General features: G+C 35.1%; 1 protein-coding gene, 1 non-coding gene and 1 pseudogene across 2 annotated transcripts; 1 reads left to right on the top strand and 2 right to left on the bottom strand.

Annotated features, from left to right (window-relative positions):
- Positions 1-1,389: 1,389 nt before the first annotated feature.
- Positions 1,390-1,461, top strand: TRNAW-CCA (transfer RNA tryptophan (anticodon CCA)). The gene has a single exon. It is a non-coding gene; the product is annotated as a tRNA-Trp (tRNA).
- An 803-nt stretch (positions 1,462-2,264) lies between these two features.
- LOC148919307 (uncharacterized) lies at positions 2,265-3,112 on the bottom strand (annotated as a pseudogene).
- Positions 3,113-6,152: 3,040 nt separating this feature from the next.
- On the bottom strand, positions 6,153-9,508 carry LOC103327147 (PCNA domain-containing protein). The gene is made up of 7 exons (XM_008229432.3): positions 9,264-9,508; positions 9,028-9,117; positions 8,701-8,855; positions 8,162-8,282; positions 6,920-7,039; positions 6,767-6,837; positions 6,153-6,677 (listed from the first exon to the last, which is right to left on the bottom strand). Exons 1-7 carry the CDS (start codon positions 9,372-9,374, stop codon positions 6,428-6,430), a joined length of 918 nt encoding a protein of 305 aa, XP_008227654.2. The 5' UTR covers positions 9,375-9,508; the 3' UTR covers positions 6,153-6,427.
- Between the last annotated feature and the right edge of the window lie 11,776 nt (positions 9,509-21,284).

Raw genomic sequence — 21,284 nt, forward strand, 5'->3', positions numbered from 1 at the left:
ATATGTCATCATTTTATTTTAGTTTTACTCTACAATACATTAATTTAACTAAAACCTTTAAAATGTTTTTTTTAATCACTCAAACCCGATGCCGCACTCACTCATAAAACCAAAAACATGTTCTTGCTCCATTGTCGTTCACAACTACCTTCAACTTTGGTGTTGTAGACGAAAATCAAGAACATGTGCCGTTTAAGATTCACTTTGATTCTTACTGGTTATCTATTTCATCTCTTGATTTAGATTCAAATATTCAATTTTTTTAGAAATAAAGAAAATTTATTGACCCAAATCTGGAGCCATTAATCCATCTCTTCACACTTTAACGTGATTGAATTTCAAACACCTACAACCAAGTCACTTTCCTGTTGTTCTCTGCCTTTTTCAACTTTCTATTTAAAAATCTTAGATTTGAATGATTCATGAACCCAATTTGGTAAAACTTCAATTTTTTAACAAATAAATTTTGGGCTCTTTTTCTTTTTTCAGTTCATGAACTCAGACTTGGGTTTCTGCAACTATTTTGCTGTTTTTCATGACAAAGGTTCATGGTTTCTTATTTACTAGGTGTGAAGGAGAAAGATGGCTCGCGTCAGACACGACGATCTTCGAATATATGGTCAATTTTAGATGCATATGAGTTTTTTTGTTTATGTTTTTCATCTATGAGGAATGTTTTTTTTTTTTTTGTCAAACTGTAAAATCGGTGGGTTATGTAGGTTGTGATTTTTTCTTAAGTCCTTTTTTTTTTTTTTTTGAGGGGAAAAGCGATGGGTTGCATTCCATTCAACTATAAAATTGTGTACAAAAGGGGGGGCGATGGTATACTAAACTCACACACACTACCCGGATACTAGGACTCGAACCCAAGACCTTGCCTGAGGGAATAAATACTCAAAACCACTATACTAGTAGGTACTGTGCTTTCGTAAGTCCTTAGAAGTCATTTTACAAAAAGGATAGATTTCTCTTTAAAACTTTTAAAATAAGGTGGGATGAAATAGTAGCACTAAAAAAATCTAATTTTGTTATAAAACTAGGGAGAATTGTAGAGAGCAATAAGAGGAAGAGAAAGACAGAGAATTTGTTCTATGAACTAGTTGTCTTCATCTTTAATAAGTACCTATTTTAATTTTTCTATGAAATTAACCCACTAAATATAGATTAAAGGCTACTAATTACTATACTAATAACATATGTTAGAAAACAACAAAAAATGGGAAGTAACGGCTATAATGGTGGTAATCACATTCCATGGATTTATACCAAATTTATTGTTCTCTTTATTAAAGTTCTGTTTGTTGGTAGGCTCGTGCTCCCTTGAACCGAAGCCTCATTTGTCTTTCACAGTTCTGTTATATAGCGTCTTTTGTCAATTAAGAAAAACAAGGATCCGTGGCGCAATGGTAGCGCGTCTGACTCCAGATCAGAAGGTTGCGTGTTCGATTCACGTCGGGTTCAAATCCTACGATCCTTCAGAAATTTTTAATTTTTGCATAAAAATTGCCAGCGATATGTGATAGATGACTGTTTCTTTTAGACGGTTAGGTTTTTGTTTTTTTTGTTTTTTTGGGAAGCGGGTAAGTTAATAAGTGAGGAAATTCGCTCTTGACGATACATGTATATGTTATATATGCAAATTATAAATATAAAAATATGCGGAATTCAACCATAAACATGAAAAGATAAAAAGGGTCATAACAATTTGATAATTAAGCCATCAAGCTATTTAATCGATCAAATAATACATCTCTCTCATCAAAAAGATACAATTAGGGGGTTGTGGGTGTATTCAATTGAGATTTTAAAAGACTATTTATGGATAAACAAGTCCAGTGGATTTTAAAAGACTATTTAAGAATGTAATGTCTTATAAGATTTTTTTGAAAGATTTTTTATACTCAGGATTTTTTATGTCTGGATTTTAAAGATTTATATAATAAGAATTTATAAGATTTGAAAGGACCACATGGATTTTTTATTTGTACGATAAAATATAAATCATTGCAGAATTTTTATCAATTAGTCAACTTGATAAATGAGCATTGCAGAAACTTGATACTGGGCTGATTTTTATGTGCAATGCTCATTCTTCAATAAGTTAGTTGTGGGCACTTGCATCAGCAATAACATAAATGGGATCAAATGGAATGGAACAATAAATAAAATCAAACATTCAAAGTTAAAAGAGCCAATGAAAAAGATAACAAAGAAACACAATTTTTACAAAGAAAAGTAAAATTCAATAAAGTTTTCCCAATCTTTTAATAGCCAATTTGATGTAGCTTCATGTCCTCCTAAGTAGCATTTCTCCACATATCTAAAGCTATGGTAGCTCTCCATGCATTAACATTTTCTCGTTGCTGCTCTTGGGTTTGAACAATAGGTTTCAAATTCTCTTCTTCATTAACTGGTAATACTAAAGATGAAGAAGATTCGTCCACTGGTTCAATTGGAAATTCATCAGAACGACACTCTTTGCGAAGAAAGTTATGTAGTGCTACACATGCTAACACAAGCTCTGCTTGTGTCTTAAATGGAAATGGAGGCGCTGACTTAAAAATTGTGAACCGTGATTTAAAAATGCCAAATATCCTCTCGATCACATTCCTCAATGACACATGGCGAAGATTGAACAATTCATTTCCATTTTGAGGGTCATTACCATGACCTGCAAAATCTTGGAGATGATATCGCACACCTCGAAATGGAGCTAAAAATTGGCGCCGATTAGGAAATCCACAATCCACTAGGAAATATTTACCTAATTATATATACAATACATATAAAATTAGTATGCAAAGTTAAAAAAAATATATTTATCATTTAAAATAAGTACTTACCGGAAGATTGCAGGATCATCGTTCAATGCTTGATGTATATAGTCATATCCACTGCTAGTACTTCGCCGTCGAGTTAATGGACGTTCAATATATTCACCACGCATTATATTCAGAAACTGATTTAGCACATGCATTACTGCATAAATTGCCATCACTGAACTGTAAATGGCTTCATAAAATTCATCATCTATTTCTTCATCATCTATATCTTCATCATCAATTTCTTCTTCCTCTATGTCATTACCTTCATATATGTTCGGTTGTGACATTATGCGTATATAAAAAAATATACTAGACTGCAAAACAATGAAAAGAAGAAAATATAATAATTGCATAAAAAAAAGTGAAAGCAAAGAAGGAAGAATCCGAAAATTAGGAAGGACAAAAAAATATGTATATGGAGGCAACAAAGACAATAAAGGCATGACAAATAATTAATTCAAACCATCTAATGGTCCAAATGCTAGTTTTGAATAACAAAATACCGTATTCAAGTTTCATTGGAAGACAAATGGAAGTGGGGCAGAGTTCAAACTCAATCCAAATCAACAAACACCCCATCTCAACCCTCAATCCAACCAAACAAACGTCACAAGCAAAGCTTGGAAAAATAAAAGGGGGAAGAAAGGAAAGAAAACCCAAAGCCAGGCAACAACAAGAAGCATGAATATATTCATATACAAAAATATGGAAGATATATCAACAGCAACATAGCCTTTCAAAAACATGTAAAAAGCAAAGTACCCATTACAGAATAAGGTCACATGGTTATAGAAAACGATGTCAGCATGGTTATAGAAATTGAAAAAGAATAACTATATCAATAGATGCCAGCATGGTTATAGAGAACGAATACAAATTTTTTTACCAGCAAAGAAAACATAGCATGGCATATATTTGATACATACAATAAACGCAAGAAGACATAGCACGAGAAGGAAGCAATACCTTATTCACGAAGAACTGTTCATCTTCTCTGAAAAAATCTAACGTGAAAAGTCTGACGGGTTATGGTGAGATTTTTTTTAGGGTTTGGTATTTATACTTCCCACTAAAAAGTCACACAAATTCCTTCTTTAAAAAAAATCCTTCGAAATTAGCAAGTTTTTGAATACCAAAAGACTTTTTGTTACTTGTTTAAAGTCTTGATTGAATACCACTAGATTTGGACACCCTCTTTAAAAAATCAGTAAATTTAGGCTTTGGCCAAAAAAAAAATTTCACTTTTGGAAAAAGCCAAAGCTTTTTCAAAAAAGACAGAAAAACCTCTCAACTTTCAAATCAAAGACATGCAAATGTAAAGGATTCCTTAAGAAATCCAAAAATAAATAAGGGCAATTTTGTCCATTTTGGCTTCTTTTACAAAATTTCTCTCTCCTTTGTGTTTTTCCAAAGTCTCCTTAAAAAATCCTAATAGTCCTTATCGAATACCACAAGACTTGTGTAAATTATTTAAAAGTCTTAATTGAATACCACAAGACTTATTTATCTCAAAATAGTCTTTTAAAATCCTAATTGAATACACCCCCCTAAGATTTTAAAAGAGTTAAATAGAGTTATAAAGTTTGTAGAGTTCAATAAACTCCACATAGAGTTTGATTGAATTCCTAGATTGATTTTAATGGTGTTTGTTAGAGTTTTATTATAGATTTTAAAAGAGTTTATTAGAGTTCTAAAATATTTTTTTTCCTTTTTATTCTTTTCCTTTTGGGGCTGTTTATCCAAGTTCAAACCAAATACATCCAAAAACATTTTCTTTTTCTTTTCAGGAATGCATTTTTCATTCCCAACTTATGAACCAGCCCAAGTGCTTTGTAACGAGCACGATTATCCAAGTTTGGAGTCTCCTTGATGGCATCCCAAACATTGTTGGTTTTCTCTCTCTCTTTTCTCCATTAGGCTATGCATTCCTCGAATTTCAGTGGTAATTGCAGCAATTGAATCCATGCTCACATAAACTTTTTCTACTAGTTCAGCTTGAGTTATGGTCTCAACTGAATTATTATTTGCTTCAGACTCAGTTTTAGGTTTCTTTCTTTGAGGGAGCTTTTCTAATGGAGCCTCCAAATTTGTGTCCAGAAAAGGTGATGAAGTAAAATTACCAGACGACAAAGATTGGTATGATGTCTCATTTTGACTTGGTACAAATGCCTCATTGGTATCCTGCAATCTGGTAGGTCTGCAAATGTATCTCTTTAAAGATGCACTTGACTTGGATGAGACTAGCAAAAACCAAAAATTAAATAATAAAAATTAAAAACATGCAAAAAGTACGAAAGTGAAAGTTATCATTATAAAGTAATATTTAACAAAATTGAAATCTTACCTCAAAGTAATCTTGCCATACTTCTTCAGTAGCTGTGAATTTCTTTGAGACGGAGTCCCACCCAAATCCAAAACTATGACGCATAAGTTGAGTAAAACTATGATATCTTGTCTTAAACCACTTCAGACGACCTTGATATTGATGATAAGTTTTTTGGCATCCAAGTTTTGCATTAAGAACAGGAAGTATCCTGCTTTCTACTATTTGCTTGCTTAGCAAACCATTAGAATCGCGCCATCCATAGTTGGCAGGATCAACCATTAGTTCTAATGGCATATTGCTCTCTTTCGATGTCCATGGGTTATAAGGTGTTTTTCCTTTTCCTTGTTGTGAATCTCCCATTTATAATGTTACTAGATAATACATGCAATCTTTAATTAGTTCATAAGAAAAAAATTATATATGAAGATAATTTTTTTCCTTTTTGTTTTGGCATGGACTAGATATACATAGATACTGTACCCAAAAAAAAGAAAAAAAGAGATGACTATAGATCGATGAAGAAGGCTATCATCTATATATGATATGATGCATAGAAACAAAAAAAACTAAAAAAAAAATTAATAATAACAGCAACCAAAAATAATTATAATAACAGCAACTCTTGACAAGCGCACACTTTATATGATATATGCTACTGTTCGATGACTAGATTGATGAAGAGGGCTTTGGTCGAACAGATTGACAAACACACGTTATATGATACATATATATATATATGCTACTGTTCATATATGAAAGAGGAGATTTTTTTTTTTTGGTCAAGGAAAGAGGCGATTTGTTCATATATGCTACGTTATATGATCCATCCATATATGAAAACGTGAAAAGAGGAGATTTTTTACCTTCACTTGACAAGCACACACGTTCGAGAACTGGAAAGCGTAGAGCACCTTCAAACTTTCTAGGGTTGACATAAGATTTGTCAGGGCCTTTTGTATTTATACTTACCACTTTAATTTCTAACGAAATCGGGCAACTTATTAATTCCTTCAAAATAAATTACTTTTTGAATACACCTAAATTTCGATGTATTTTTTTTAATGTCAATTGAAATCTGAATTGAATACACCCGAACTTTTACAAACTCTTTTAAAATCTAAATTAAATACACCCAAACTTTTAAAATCTTAATTGAATACACCCCCTTAGTTTTCGCAGGGCCATGTGGTGTGGCAACTTCACCCCCTCAAATTACTGTGGGAAAACAGTAGCTACAAATTTGATTGAGAATTTGCAAGCATCTTGCATTCATCACCTACCGATCGTTTGCAGCGTCTTCATCTTCCTCCGGTTTCACAAAGAATTCAATATAAGCAATTCGACTAGGTTGCTGATATCCGGCAGAATCGATACGTGGGTGTGAAGTGGACGGCCTTGCCACTGAAACAAGGTGTTGAACTTTCAGCAATCCACCTCTCCCAATAGTCAACTTGCTTCCTCTATTATCTTTAATTACGCTGCCTGGAATGTTAGAAGTTGTAGCTCGAAGGAACTTGTATTTGTACCTAAGAACATTAGGGTCAGAACCAACACAATTAAGAAACTAGAAGTGGTGCGGTGGATGTAATGTTCGAAAGTCATATTTAAAACATACTTGTAAGATACTTGACGATCACAGTGAAATGCAACCAAAAGATCAGTATTCACATAATACATCAAGTCTATCTGCAATAAAGACAGATTTAGAACTCTAGAATTTGGAATCATCACAGTAAATGCTTGCTTCTAAGTTAGAAACAATATTTACCTGCAAATCCCCATGGCCTTCACCTCTGAAGGTAACGATAGGAGGAACTGGTTGTAGATTGATCTGGATGCTTGATCCAGGCCACTCAAGATCATCAATTGCTTCCTTCAACGCTGCAGACTGTTGTTTAGATTAGATGTCAAACAACAATAAGGTAAAAAGAACTTCAATATGAGTCAAGAACATATTCGATATATCAAGAACATTTATATTTGAATGCTACTCACTACATATTGTTCAGTGAATACATGAACCCATCCTCCACAAGTATCATTAATTGGCATTCTCTCCCTCTTTTTTTGTTTTTCGGTTAAAGGGCTAAAATTAGATAACGTCCCCTTGGGTTAGAGGACCCCCCTTTGGTTTTCCTTGTGGCACTCATTACGCCCTTTTCAACAACAGGGTAATATCATAAATTACCCTCGTTTATTACTCTGGATTGATGACCTTAAAGAGCACCGAGGGATACAGCATACTCTAATGGCACACCTCAACTGTAATGCATGCATATCCATTATCTTATATATTTATATATATGCCCAAAGAACTAATTTGACTCGTGATTCAAAGATGGCAGACAGACACACAGACACACAAACAAATGATGTCCAGATAAATACTTCAATTACATTAAACTATCACACACCTTGACCATTCTAATCTCATTAACCTCAAACTTTATATTTATGACAAATATGATGCACAACACATATAGTGGCAGGTAAAACTGATACTGAAAATAAGGTGATCAATAGAAGTTAATTTGAAGATCTTTTGGAGAAGGTACCCACTCATTAAATGGAAAAGAGGTTAAATTGAAGATAATATGGATTCTTTCAGTAACTAACCAGTTCTTTATACTTTTAAAACACAAATCTTGGTTTTTTGAAGCAGATATGGATAGAAAATCTTTTGGCCAGATGGAAATAACAAATACTTTTAAAACTAGCAGATATGGTAGAAAGTCGTTTCGCCAGATGGAAATAGGAAATATACAATGTGAAGAATGTATAAGAAGATTTTCAGGGGACGCTTCAGTTGCAACATTGTTGCACTTGAAGCAGCATGCTAAAGGGCATTGTGAACCTATAACAAAGTCACACCAGGTCTGATTTCTATTTTATCCCCATTACATAGAAATTTCAGTAGCTCGTATGTAACCATTTAATCATTGAGGGAGAGAATGATGAAGGAGAGAGCAGCTTGTGCGCTCTTCATACAAGTATATATGAATTATCATACCTTAACAGTGAAAGTGAGTGGAGTGCTCCCTGCAGGTTCAAAATTGTAGTCCCAAGAAACTGTATCTGGGATTCTTGTCCTGATCTCTGCATAAATGCAAGCATCCAACGAATCAACAGACCTAACAAAACATGTAAGAAAAACACTGTCATGAAAAGATTTGATTGATTTGTCATGGATTGAAAAGCATAAATACAAGGATCATGAACAAGTAGCTAGTGCATTACTATTACAATTGTAGACTTAAGCATCCCGAAATGAACACAATCTTATCTACTATCATATAATCTACAAGGAATATTCAATTGTAAAAGAGAGAAGGGGAAGAGTAAAAGAAGATTAAAAAAATCCAAATGTATTTCGAACCCGAAAAGCAGCAGAAAAGCAAATATAGGTGTGGAGCACCGTAGAGAGTTTGTATGACAACACAATATTTCATGTAATTCACGTGATAAAAGGTACACAACAATGAGGTGCAAAATCAAAGATGATTTAAGTAATTTAGTGAAAAATGGAGCATATGAAGAAGAAGAAGATACTTGAGAAGAAGCTGCATGTCAGGCCCCGGATATCGAATTTCTAGAATGCTTGATTGTCCAGGAACTGAAAATGTGTTCAAACAATCCACAAAGAGCCCCAAACTGACTCCAAACCTGGGCCGACCTTGCCCGTTGTATTCATAACGAGTAAAAAGCTACAAACCAACACCCAACCAACCAACCAACAGAAATTTTCTCAGCAATGTCAAAAATTAAAAAAGGCATTTTCTTGGGAGCCAAACAGAAACAGAGTGATTAAGCATTTTGTATATACTGTGAGTAAGAAGTGAAAAATCAAGTAAGTGCTTGCAGTAGTATTTGTAGTACCTCACGCTGGAGATAAACTTTGGCCTGAAGACAACCGGTTTCCTCGACAATTAAAACGACGCCGTGTTCTGATAATTCCATGACCGCATCCTAAATTGCAAAATGAAAATGGTAAGTCATGAAAAAGCCCTAGATATCATAGCAGACTCGTCTTCTACAAAGCATAAAAAATTAACCAACATTCATCTGTGGCATATGTGAAAAATTTGAAGTTGGGGAGGGAGCCACCGACCCACCTGCTGGCGTTTCCATCGGACGGTGGTGAGGGCATCGACCATACCCTGGACGTTGTCGAGCTGGCACAGCAGATCAGGGGCTTCTTCTGCCGACGACGACGGCGAGTTCATTTTCCTCTTAATTTCCCGCCACACAAACGCTCTCTCTTGCTCTCTCTCTAACGAGTATTGAAATTTGAGTAATGGCCTGGCGTTCCTTTTGAAATTATCTTCTAATTATAAGCTCTGTCTTTGTTCCAGTAAGCTGGGCGGGAACCTTCCCTTCCATACTCCACTATGATCTTTCTTTTGTACGCAATTTTCTCCGGTACTTGGGCTGAATCTGTCACTTTTTAAAAAGTTACTTACGCCTGACACGGTCATTATTCGCTCACGAGCCCATGAGCGATGGGGCCCGCCAGCCCAAGAAAAATGCACGGTTAACCCATTATTCAATGGGCTAAACCTGGGCTAGAGTGTCTAAAGCTCAACCCAACTCATAAGCCCGATCCACTTCAACCTACAAAGGCCTAGTCCAACCCGCTCATTAAAGCCTGGCCCACAAGCCAACTACATATATAATTATATATATAAGTAACGATTACTTTTGTGTGGAAAAGAGGCTCAATACCTCTATATAAAATAGGTATCACGCGCTCATCTAATGATTCTAACCCTGGCCGCTAGACACTCTCCACTAGGAGTAGGTATCGGAACCGAAAAACTGATCAATCGAACCAAACCAAATCAGAAAAAATCGAAAAAAATTGTATTGACCAAAAAGTCAAACCCAATTCAAAAAACTGAACCAAATCGATTCTAATTGGTTCATATTCTGGTTCTATAGCCCAACAAATCAAACCAAGCCAAACCGAACCAGCCAAATTAAAAAAAATTATATAATTTTAATATTTATTTATATCCAATGCTATATTTTTAAGCTCATAATTAATATTTACGCAAGTTCAAATTCAAAACATCTCTCTTTTCTAGCATCAATATTTCTTTTTTGTATGAAATTGGATAATTTGTTAATTTTCAAGCCAAAAAAATAAATTTCAGTTGAAATTTGTATAAAAGAATAATTTGAAAATAATCTGGTACAAAACTAAACCAGAATCTATTCAACTGGAATTGGACAATTTTATAAAAAAATTTGTTAAAATTGGACCGAACTGAACAGGTAAATAGTACCGAATTATGTTCCAATTTGAGGCAAAAACCGGTCCAAATCGAACCGTACCCACCCCTAGTCTCCACATCTCTCTCCGTCTCTCTATTTTCATCTCTCTCTCCCCCCTCACTCTTCAAATATGTCACTGTAGATCTAAGTCCAATAGACAATCCTAGTGTGCGAATTAGGGTTTAAAAGATGATCCAAGTCCAATAGGTATGTATGCCTCTAAATCCCTTGCCTCTCCTCTCAATTTTTGCTTCATCGCCTAGTTTTTGTTATCTTGTATGTAATTATTTTCCCTCTGTAGCATCAAAATCATGTTTTAATGCAGGTGGTAGATTTGTATCCGAGAAGAAGGCTAGTTTGAGTCCAAATACAATTGAAAAATTAATTTTCTTGAAAGATTTGGCCTTAGAAAATTCAAGGATGCAAGATGCAACACAAGATGAGCAACACGCTGAAGAATTAATGAACATTAGAGCATCAATACCAGATTGGATGGCAGCCAGTGAAGAGGTTGAAAGTGAATCTGAAAATGAGACAATTCAAAGATAAAATCTTTTTGGTTTTTTTTTTCAAAAAAAAAAAAAAATCTTTTTGGTTTAGAAGACTTTAATTTTAATTTGTATCACACTCTGTTTTTGCATAATAGGCTATTTGCTTGAATAGACTATTCATTTGGAATGGGCTTGAATAGACTATTCGTTTGGAAGGGGCTTGAATAGACTATTTGCACAAGGCTTTTGTATCATACTATACTTTTAATTGTACTTTCAGACTTTGAATGAAAATCATCTATTTTTATGTTAACTTTTTTATTTTTTTCTATACTTTCAAAAATTAGCCCATTTTGGCACAGCCCAGGCCCTGTCTAGTGTGGCCCATGAAATCCTAGCCCATGAGGAGGGCTTGGGCTTTAATTTTATAATGAAAGCTCAGCTCGCACCGACCCATATATTTCCTTCAAGCCCAGCCCAGGCCCATGTCCATTGACGAGGCTTATGTGGTAAACAATATTTTTTTAAAATAATAATACTAGGGACACCAAATTTGTACATCAAATTTGAGTCCAAATGCTGTGACATGTGCCACATCATCAATTTCATTTAATATTAACCAACATGGCTTAATTAACTAAAAAATCCTTAAATTTTTCTGAAATGAATATTAATATAAAATAACACAGTGTTAACCTAAAATTCAATAAGTCACAAAATTTATCCCACAACACTACCACCGTATAACTGAAGGGAAATTATAGTGTACGGATTTCTAAAATCCTATGAAGTTATGAGAAAACAAATCATCTAGCATATGCATATCAAATATGAAATCAAATAAAGCAGAAGCAAGGAAATAGTTAGAGATTCATACATGTCTCATCTTAGGTCCCAATCTTTATAGGTTCATAAAAATAGCACTAATGACTCTCTAAGACAACTATTGCAAGTAGGATTAAGAACACATACCCTTGGAGTGAATCTTGAAACCAAGGATGGTGTTCAAGTGGAGTGATTGGTCCCTTGATGTTGGCTTTCCACACTTGTCTCCAAATTGGCACACTAAGGGTGCACCACCAAAGAATCTTCACCAAGGATGGAACGGAATAGGAGAATAAGGAAGCTTGAGGAGAAGATGGGTGCTAGCCTTTTCTTCCTCAAGTAGCCGGCAAAGAGAGAGCAAGGAAGTGAGGTTTGATGTTTCCTCTCTTTCTCAATGTCTAACTTGAAAACCCTAAGGAGGTGAGGGGCTATGGCTATGAATATATAGACACATATTGTCACACATGTGCCCCTAAAGAGCCCATGCGCAGCACCCTCCCTATCCTTGGCCTTTTTGGGCTACTTTGGTCTACCACATTAATCCCATAACGTGTCATACTTTGCCAAAGTCTATAAGGTCCATTTCGATAAATATTTTAAGTCACGTAGGTAGGACCCAAACTAAAGTTCCATAACTTTAATTAATTGATTCAGCTAATCTAATTTGTTTAATTTGTTTAATGACTTAACAAATTAAATTACTAACTTGTCTAACAAGCATCGGTCCTAGTCACTGTATGTTGACCGCGTCAAGTCTCGAGTCAACAATTTGACCTTTGACTTTAACTTTTGACTTTGACTCTGACCAAGCCGCAAAATCATTTATTCTCTTTTTAATTATCGATCCATACTTTTGAAGGGAATATTGTGGGAATGGTGTTGTGTAGAGATTTCTAAAAACTCTACAACCAAACTTTGAGAGTATAAATCACCTAGCAAGCCATATTTAATATGAAATCAAAGTAAGAGCGGAAGCATTAAATAAACTAGGGATTTATGCAAGTCTCATTTGGTCCCAATCTTTATAAGTCTATTAAAGTGTGCACCAAAGACTCTCTAAATCCTATTTGAAAGAAAGATAAGATGTTCATACCCTTGGAGCGAATCTTGAAACCAAGAATGGTGTTCAAGTAGAGGGAGTGGTCCCTTCGTTGTTGGCTCTCCCTTTGATGTTGATTCTCAACCTTGTAGCTCTCCAAATAGGTACAAAGATATGCACCTCCCTAAAGCTTTTCACCAAGGATTGAACAGGATGAGAGAATGAGTAGACAACAAGTGAGGAGCGGTGCTAGCACCCTCACTTGATGTGATAGATTGAAGGGGTTAGGGAGAGAGAGTTTGATGTTTTCTCTCTTCCAATTTCACCAACTTGAAAATCCTAGGATGATAGGATACCATAGCTACACACTTATAGGATCAAAAATGTCACAAGAGTGACAAAAATACCCCCAAGCCCTAGTGTAGCCACACCCCATTTTGTATGTCATCTTTTTGCTATCTTGGTCCAACACATTAATCCTATAATGTGTCACATATGTGCCAAAGTCCATATGGTCAAACCCTTTTTGAATTCCCCATATGGGACATTTAATTAAAGTTTCATAACTTTAATTGAATAATTAAATTTATCTAACCAATTTAATTACTCTAGTGACTTAACTAATTTAATCACTCACTTGTCTAACGAGTTTGTCCCGGTCATCCTTAGTTGACCATGTCAAGTGTCGGGTCAATTGTTTGACCTTTGAACTTTGACTTTTGACTTCAACCTTTGACTTTCACATTGACTTTGACCAAGTCACAAAATCATTCATTCTCTTCTTAATTTTCCAATCAATTCCTTTTCAGTGTGCGATCTTATAAGTTCTAATTAGCAAGGAAGTGGGTATGAATGATTCACTCTGAATCAAGTGTGAATTGTATCCCTTCATACAATTCTCCCTATTGGCAAAGGCTAATTATAATTAGTCCTTACTGGGCTTCCACAACCAAGGAGCGACATGGCCACCTAGCAGTATGTCATGGCCACCCAAGCTAAAAAGAATTCATTTAGAGAACCTAGTCAAATTTGTGATTACAATGCAATTCTATCATTCTTTAATTCAGTACTCTATGTCATATTCTCAAGATATGGTAAACTTGTATCAAAATCCCTAACATGACATCTCTAGATTATATTATTCAATTTGATGAAATTGCAAACATTCTTGTTTCAGTTTCCATCCAATACTTTGGCCAAAGATTCATGAACCATATGTTTAGAGTATTCTCTCTTCATACTAAGAGCAGAGATTCCTTGTTGTACATTCACCTATCTCTATATACACGCTGAGAATCTTGAGGAACAACTTTAAGTCACATCATTTTTGTACGACCGTATAGTGCTCTCAAAGAGAAACAACATATACACAAGACAATTGTGATGTCTCAGGTCTAAGGATTAATTTGCATTATCACAACTTAGAATTCTTTATTTGACACTTGTGAGTAAGACTTCCATACAAGAATTCTAGAGTTGATAGCGTTCAGTGGACTCCATATTCTATAGAGCACCTACACATCTGTCTCCATGTCTCTACACGAATGACTTGAGACTAGTCATCCTCTAAATTGAGTAGACATAATGTGTACCAGTCCTTTGCGGGTCACCATTGTCCAATAGGTGATCCTATGACCAAGAACATTTTAGGATATGATATTTATATGTATGGAAAAGTCTCGTGCATCTAACTTCTTTAGATTACTTTCTATTTATATCTTAATCCATGGACTTGTTACTTTGTGTACGTTATGTATCTAAAGCAACGTTCTTACCCCTTTGATTATTATATATTATTACCTTAGAAGTATCCATTTTATATTGGACTTCTAGAGCATATATTTAACAACCCTCTTAGTGTGCAATCTTATAGGTTCTAATTAGTGAGGCCATAGATAAGAATGGTTTTTCTTCTAAATCGAATGTGGATTGTATCCCTCTATACAATTCTCCCTATTGGTGAAGGCTAATTGTAATTAGTCCTTACAAGGCTTTCACAAACCATGAATGACACTTAGCAGTATGTCATGGCAAAGGATTGAAATATCGGCCGATACATCGATATATCGGTATTTTCAATTGTTGACACCGATTCTGGGGGGATAATGCCATATCTTCCCATGTATCGACGATATATCCCTGATATTTTGTCAATATCATCGATATTTCCCAATACCCATAACAAAACCCAAAAAAATTCAAAATTTTGAAGCAAATTGAAACCCAAAATACTGACACAGTCTACTAAATTGAAGGTATGTGGTCGGTGATTAGATATTTTTTAAGGCAATTGGCAATATCCAATTCAGAAGATTTTTTGGAGTATCCATTAATTATTAATATGAAGAATCTATGCACAATCATTTGGCAATATCGAATTTAGGCAATTGGCAATATCCAATTCACTGCCCACATACCTTCAAAAAATCTGACTACCTTTAGCTCCATCAAAACCAGAGAATCATCCAACTGGAATCCATAAAATAAAGTCTGCAAAGCCCATATACCATTGTCCCCCAAACCCCAAAACTTCCCACTGTTATCATGGGAGAAGCCCTCTTTAAATTAGAGACTGTTTTGCTTCTTTTGGGGCACCAAATCTTCACTATCTTCTTTCTTTGCTAGCTTTTCAATTTTTATTTAGTTTGTGAGCTTCTTTCCTTATTTGCAAGTTCTCTTTGATTATTGTTTCAGGTATTTGGCTCTCCCTCATGGTCTATATTATTTTTGTGATAGATTTGATATTGTAAGTTAATTTAATATATTTAAGTGTGATAGATTAAAAATGGCAAGTGGTAGTGCATGAATGGAGGTAGTGTGCTTGGTGGTCTTGATGTGGCATGGAAATATGCTCGTCCAATAGAACGCAATAAGCATGGTACAATATGCACATTTTTTGAATCCACATTTAAAAGTGGTGAAATTACACGGCTAAAGTATCAGTTGGCCGGATTTGATCTACATAAGAGTGTAGAGAAGTGCAAAGAAGTACCACCATATATTAAGAAGGAGGTAATTACATGCATAAAGGATAAAGAGTCTAGCAAACAACATAAGAAATCTATTGAAGAAAATATAAGATCTACAGCAAGAGGGGGATACATGGGCGATAAAAGTAGCAATCCTGTTAATGATGATGATGATGATGATGATGAGGATGGATATGCAGATCCTCCATACATGCACCTTGCGGAGAAAGAAGATTACCTTGCTGCCATTAGAGCTTTGAAGCAAGAAGAACGGTTTAGACAAGGAGGAGTTTACCGAATGGAAAGCAAACGATTTGCAAGGGGAGCAAGTGGTGCTAGTCAACCACAATACCGTTGCACTCAAAGCCTTCGAGACCCATTCCGATCTCCTTCGGTACCAATGCCACACAAGAACACTAGAGCAAAACAGAGAACAATCAAAGGCATGATTAGAAACTTAGCAGAGGTACTTGGAAGATATTGCAGCAAATTCTTCATACTTGAGAATGTGGCTCCTCAAAAAGCAAGTTCCCCTAATTTCAAGAACATGATTGCTGCAGCCCAACAAGAAGGTTTTGCTTTATTCCTTATGACTTCCCTTTCTTGAACTTCAATATTTTAAACACACCAATTGCTAATATGAGTTCTATTATTGATAATATTACAATAATACATGTTTATTTCCCTAAACATTTAATTTTAAAAGCAATTATAAAGGGTAATTAAATAATCTTATGCATTTATATTTTTACTTGGTCAAATTGGTTTAATGTTATTTTATTAACTTTGATCAATGACTTCCTATGTAGACTTGTGTGCTATGAGAACCTAACTCAATTTGCATCCCAAGAAGTGTGCCACCCAAAGATAATATGCTAGTGGCCAATTAAAGAACTTCAACATATCCATGAAGCAATGATGATGAAGGAAGAAGTGCAAGTAGCACAAGAAGAAAAGAATTGAAAAGAATGCATGAAGTGCCACACCCATGCCAAAAGAAGAAAGGAAAAGAAGTATGGGATGGAAGCAAACAAGAAGAAATTGAATTCACATGCTTGTGAGGTGTCATCCACTCCAAAGAAGCTCAAATTCAATGCCAATTCATAGGCAAGATGAAGTGGGAGTTAGGTATTGCATTAAAATAGGAATGGTGGTGTTAGAATCCATCATGATGTTTCTACTTCTTAGCCGTATAAATAGAGAAGTCTTCAAACTTCAAAACACACACCAAGGTCACAATCTTCTCTTGAGCTCTCTCTCCTTCCCCCAATTCTTCTAGTTTTAATTTCTTTAGTTTTATTTTATGGGAAACTAACTCCTTAGCTAAGGCTAGGGAGAAACCTTTTAATATGAGTATGTAATTTTTATTAGTTTGATCCAAACTTGAGCTTTAATGTGAATTTGTATTTTTTGTTCAAATGGGATTTGTAGTTTTTATTTTTAATTAATTGATGAATGTTTGATAATCTATTTCATGGGTTCAATCATGTTTTTTCCATTGTGTAGTAAAAACTTTCATGCTTTTAAAAGAGGAGATAATTACTAAGATTAATAGAATTTCGACGAAGATTATTTTTTGATAGTTTGTTGCCAATGGTACAAGTTATGCTTGGAATACTTCTAAAGGAAATTAAAAAGAGCTTTAATTTTTTTGAACAACTACAATGGAAAATAATTTTTGGATCAAATTAATAAGAGTAGCATGCTTACGTTAAAAGTGGACCCCCAATGCCTTAGTGTTTTAATCAATTAAATTTTCTTTAAATCAAATCTTGCTTAAATCTACTTCTTAATCACAATTGTTCTTTTCCAACTCTGTTATTTTCTTTACACCGCTCTCTGTGGATACGACACTTAGACTTCCGAGCTACACCGCTATACGACATCTTTGCTTGGGTTTTGCAAAGTGGTACAAATCAATTGTATTAGGTCAAGGCATAGCCACACCATCACCATATGAAATAAAGCATAAGAACTTAGATATGGAACACACAGACATGCAAGCCTATGTGGAAAAGGTAAAGGAAAATTGGGGAGTGTATAGATGCACCATCATGAGTGATGGATGGACTGGCCCGACAAGGTTGGACCATAATAAATTTCATGATCTTCTCAATCAGGAAAACTATTTTTAACAAAATCAGTGGATGCTTCAGATAAAACCAAGGATGCAAAGTACACCCCAAATTGTTGAAGGATGTCATAAAAAAGGTTGGGTCGTCGAATGTTGCTCATATTGTCACCGACAATGGTTCAGCCTTTGTTAAGGCTATTAAGGCTGGAGAGATGATGATGGAGCGGTACCTTATTTTATTGGACTCCTTGTGCTGCACATTGCATAGATCTACTATTTGAAGATATTGGGAAGCAAGAGTTGGTGGCTAATGTCATAAATAAGGCTACGAAATTAATCAACTACATTTACAATCATGGTTGGCTATTGGCTCAGGTGAGGATCTTCTGACAAGGGGATTTGGTCCGACCCAATGCAACCCAGTTTGCAACAAAACTACATCATCATCAATAGTATCTTAAATAAGAAAGCTGGGTTGAGGCAACTTTTTACAAGTGAGGAATGAAAGTCGATTCAGTGAATCAAAAGATGGGAAGAGAATTGAAAGTCGAGTCCTTGATCATAGATTCTGGGATGCCATGGAAGAGTGCAATCCATCTATGAGCCTTTGTATAGCATCTTGCGAATTGTTGACACAAAGGTAATTCCTACCATGCCTATCTTATATGATATGTTTCACATAATGAAAGAGAAGATTTCCAAAACGAAGGGAAAAAAATGGATTCTCAAAATCATCAATCACAGATGGGATGTCACATTATCTCGTCCATTACATCAAGCTGGTATGTTTTAATCCCTTAGAAAAAAGTGCATCGATTTTTAAATTTATACAACGGGTATTAACTCATCTTCATATTTGTAGCCCACTACTTGAACCCTAGATATCAATATGAAACAGGGGTTGGCCACAATAAAGACTTAATTTATGGACTCCAACGCATATTTGAAAGGTTGAACCCAACTGAGGATAGAGGTTTGCAAGCATTTGGGGTTGAGGTAAGTGAACACAAAGCAATGTCTTCCTCATTAAGTTTAGTTTACAGGTGATAAGTTTTAGATATTGTAGAAAGACATTTCGCACTGAGATGGCCGTCAAATCATGAAAATCGATCCCCCCTCCAGAATGGTGGAATATTCTTGGTGATTCTGCACCGAACTTGCAAAAAATTGCTATGCGTATATTGTCACAGACATAGTCATCATCTACATGTGAGTGAAATTGGAGTACATTTACTCTTATTTACACAAAACAAAGGAATCGTCTCCCATACACTAGGCTAGAAAAGATTGTCTTTTGCTATTATAATATGAAACTTAAGCTACGTGATGAAGAGGCCAAAATGAATGAGGTCGGAGAAAAGGACTACATAGACCTTCTTGACATTGCAAGGTAACCATCTGATGATGATAATAATCCAATGCAATAATGGATTATGACAACTCACTTGGATGATGAACAAGGCAACCCTGATTCGTTATAGCATAACATGCTGCCCAAGAAGGAGTTGATGTTGATAGAGTCATATCTGAAGATGTTAGGAGTGGAGATACTTCATCATTTGAAAGGGATATGCTTGGACCTCGGCAAGTTCAAAGACGTCCCTTGAGTGACAATGCCAATACTAGTACAAAGGAAAGTTCATCCAATTCGTTAGATAATGATGGAGGAAGTAATGTTGGATCAGGAGGTAATGAAGAAGGAAGACAATATAGCCCATTTACGGTCGAAGGTGATTTTACTCATGACACTCAAGATAATGATCATGGATGCAGAGAAGCTGGACCAAGCATTGGAGCAATTAGGAAGCAATATTGAAGGAAAAGAAGCCAACCAATCTATCCATCCGAAGAGGACATGGCGATCAGTTTTGGATCTATGAGCATAGGAACGAGACCTAGTACTAACTCAAATAAATCTTATGATGGCTACGGTTATGTCATGTCTGATTATAGTGGAACTAGTAGTTAGGTTAATCCTAACTATCCCATATATGGGAGAAGATAGAATGGAGCTCAAGAGAGACATATGTGCACCATGTTCACACATGGCTTACAAACTGCTCGGGTTACATGACTTGGTATGACTATTGTATGAATCTGGATGGTTGTTCCTCGTTGTTTGAACCTCATAGGAGCTCTTCATTTATGTAGATGGACACTTATCTAAATTGTAATCCAATGTTTAAACAAACTATGGATTTATGCATGGTTTATTCATTCTAATTAGCATTTTATTTCAAACTTTTCATTAATCCGCATTACATACCACTTATATTTCATCATATGTATATCTTACTATTAGTAAATTTTGGGTTCTATTTGTTCAATACATTCATTGATAATGTACATAACATCTACAAAAGTTTTACACAAAAATTATGTGTTTCAATGCCTACATTTGTCATTTTTTTGATTTTTTCCCGATACCTAAAATGATAACGATATATCCCTTGAAATATCCTTAAATTAGAGGCCCGATATTACCTGCACGGCTGATATTTTAATTCTTGGTCATGGCTATCTAAGCTAAATAGAATTCATTTAGAGAACCTAATCAGTTTGTGATTACAACACTTTATACCATGTTGTTGGGATATTGTTAACTTGTGTCAAATCCCTAACTTGACATCCTCTAGGTTATATGATTCATTTGGATGTAGTTGCAAATGTTCTTATTTCAATTCCCGTCCTATACTTAGGCTAAAGATTCAACGAATCATATCTTTAGAGTATTCTCTCTTCCTACTAAGAGTAGAGATTTCTTGTTGTACATTCACATGCCTTTGCATACATGTTGAGTATCTTGAAGGACATCTTTAAGTCACATCCTTTTGATATGATTGTATGGTGCTCTCAAAGACAAACAACTCATGCACAAGACAACCGTGATGTCTCATGTCTGATCACTAATTTGCATTATCATAACTTAGAATTCTTTGTTTGACACTTGTAAATAAGACTTCCATAATAAGAATTCTTGAGTTGATTGCATTCAGTGAGCTTCATCTCTATAGAGAACCTACACACTTTTCTCAGTGTCTATACACGAAAGACTTAAGACTAGTCATCCTCCCAATTAAGCAAACATAGTGCGTACCAGTCTTTGCGGTTCACAATTGTCCTATTGGTGATCCTATGACCAGGAACCTTTTAGGATATGATACTTCTATGATGGAAAGGTCTCGTGAATCTAACTTTTTAGACTCCTTTCCATTTATGTCTTTATCCATGGACTTGTTACTTTGTGTTCATTATGTATCTTAAAGTAACATTCACAACCCTTTGATTATATTAATAATATTATATCCTTAGAGTATTACATTTTTATATTGGCTTCTAGGGCATATATCTAATAATAACGCCACCATTGGCCTTCTTACAATGCTGTCATGTTGGGCAACACGTCCAGGTGATACTGAGGGCATTTGCTTGATTTTGGTTATGGATTCGATTTCATGTAT

Source organism: Prunus mume, linkage group LG3, assembly GCF_029339155.1.
Source record: "Prunus mume cultivar Tortuosa linkage group LG3, ASM2933915v1, whole genome shotgun sequence".
NCBI classification, from domain to species: domain Eukaryota; kingdom Viridiplantae; phylum Streptophyta; class Magnoliopsida; order Rosales; family Rosaceae; genus Prunus; species Prunus mume.

Coding starts and splice junctions, on each gene's coding strand:
- LOC103327147 (XM_008229432.3), bottom strand. CDS start 9,374: ATGAACTCGCCGTCGTCGTCGGCAGAAGAAGCCCCTGATCTGCTGTGC. Junction 9,118..9,263: donor TCCGATGGAAACGCCAGCAG/GTGGGTCGGTGG, acceptor TTTGCAATTTAG/GATGCGGTCATGGAATTATC. Junction 8,856..9,027: donor AAGTTTATCTCCAGCGTGAG/GTACTACAAATA, acceptor GTTGGTTTGTAG/CTTTTTACTCGTTATGAATA.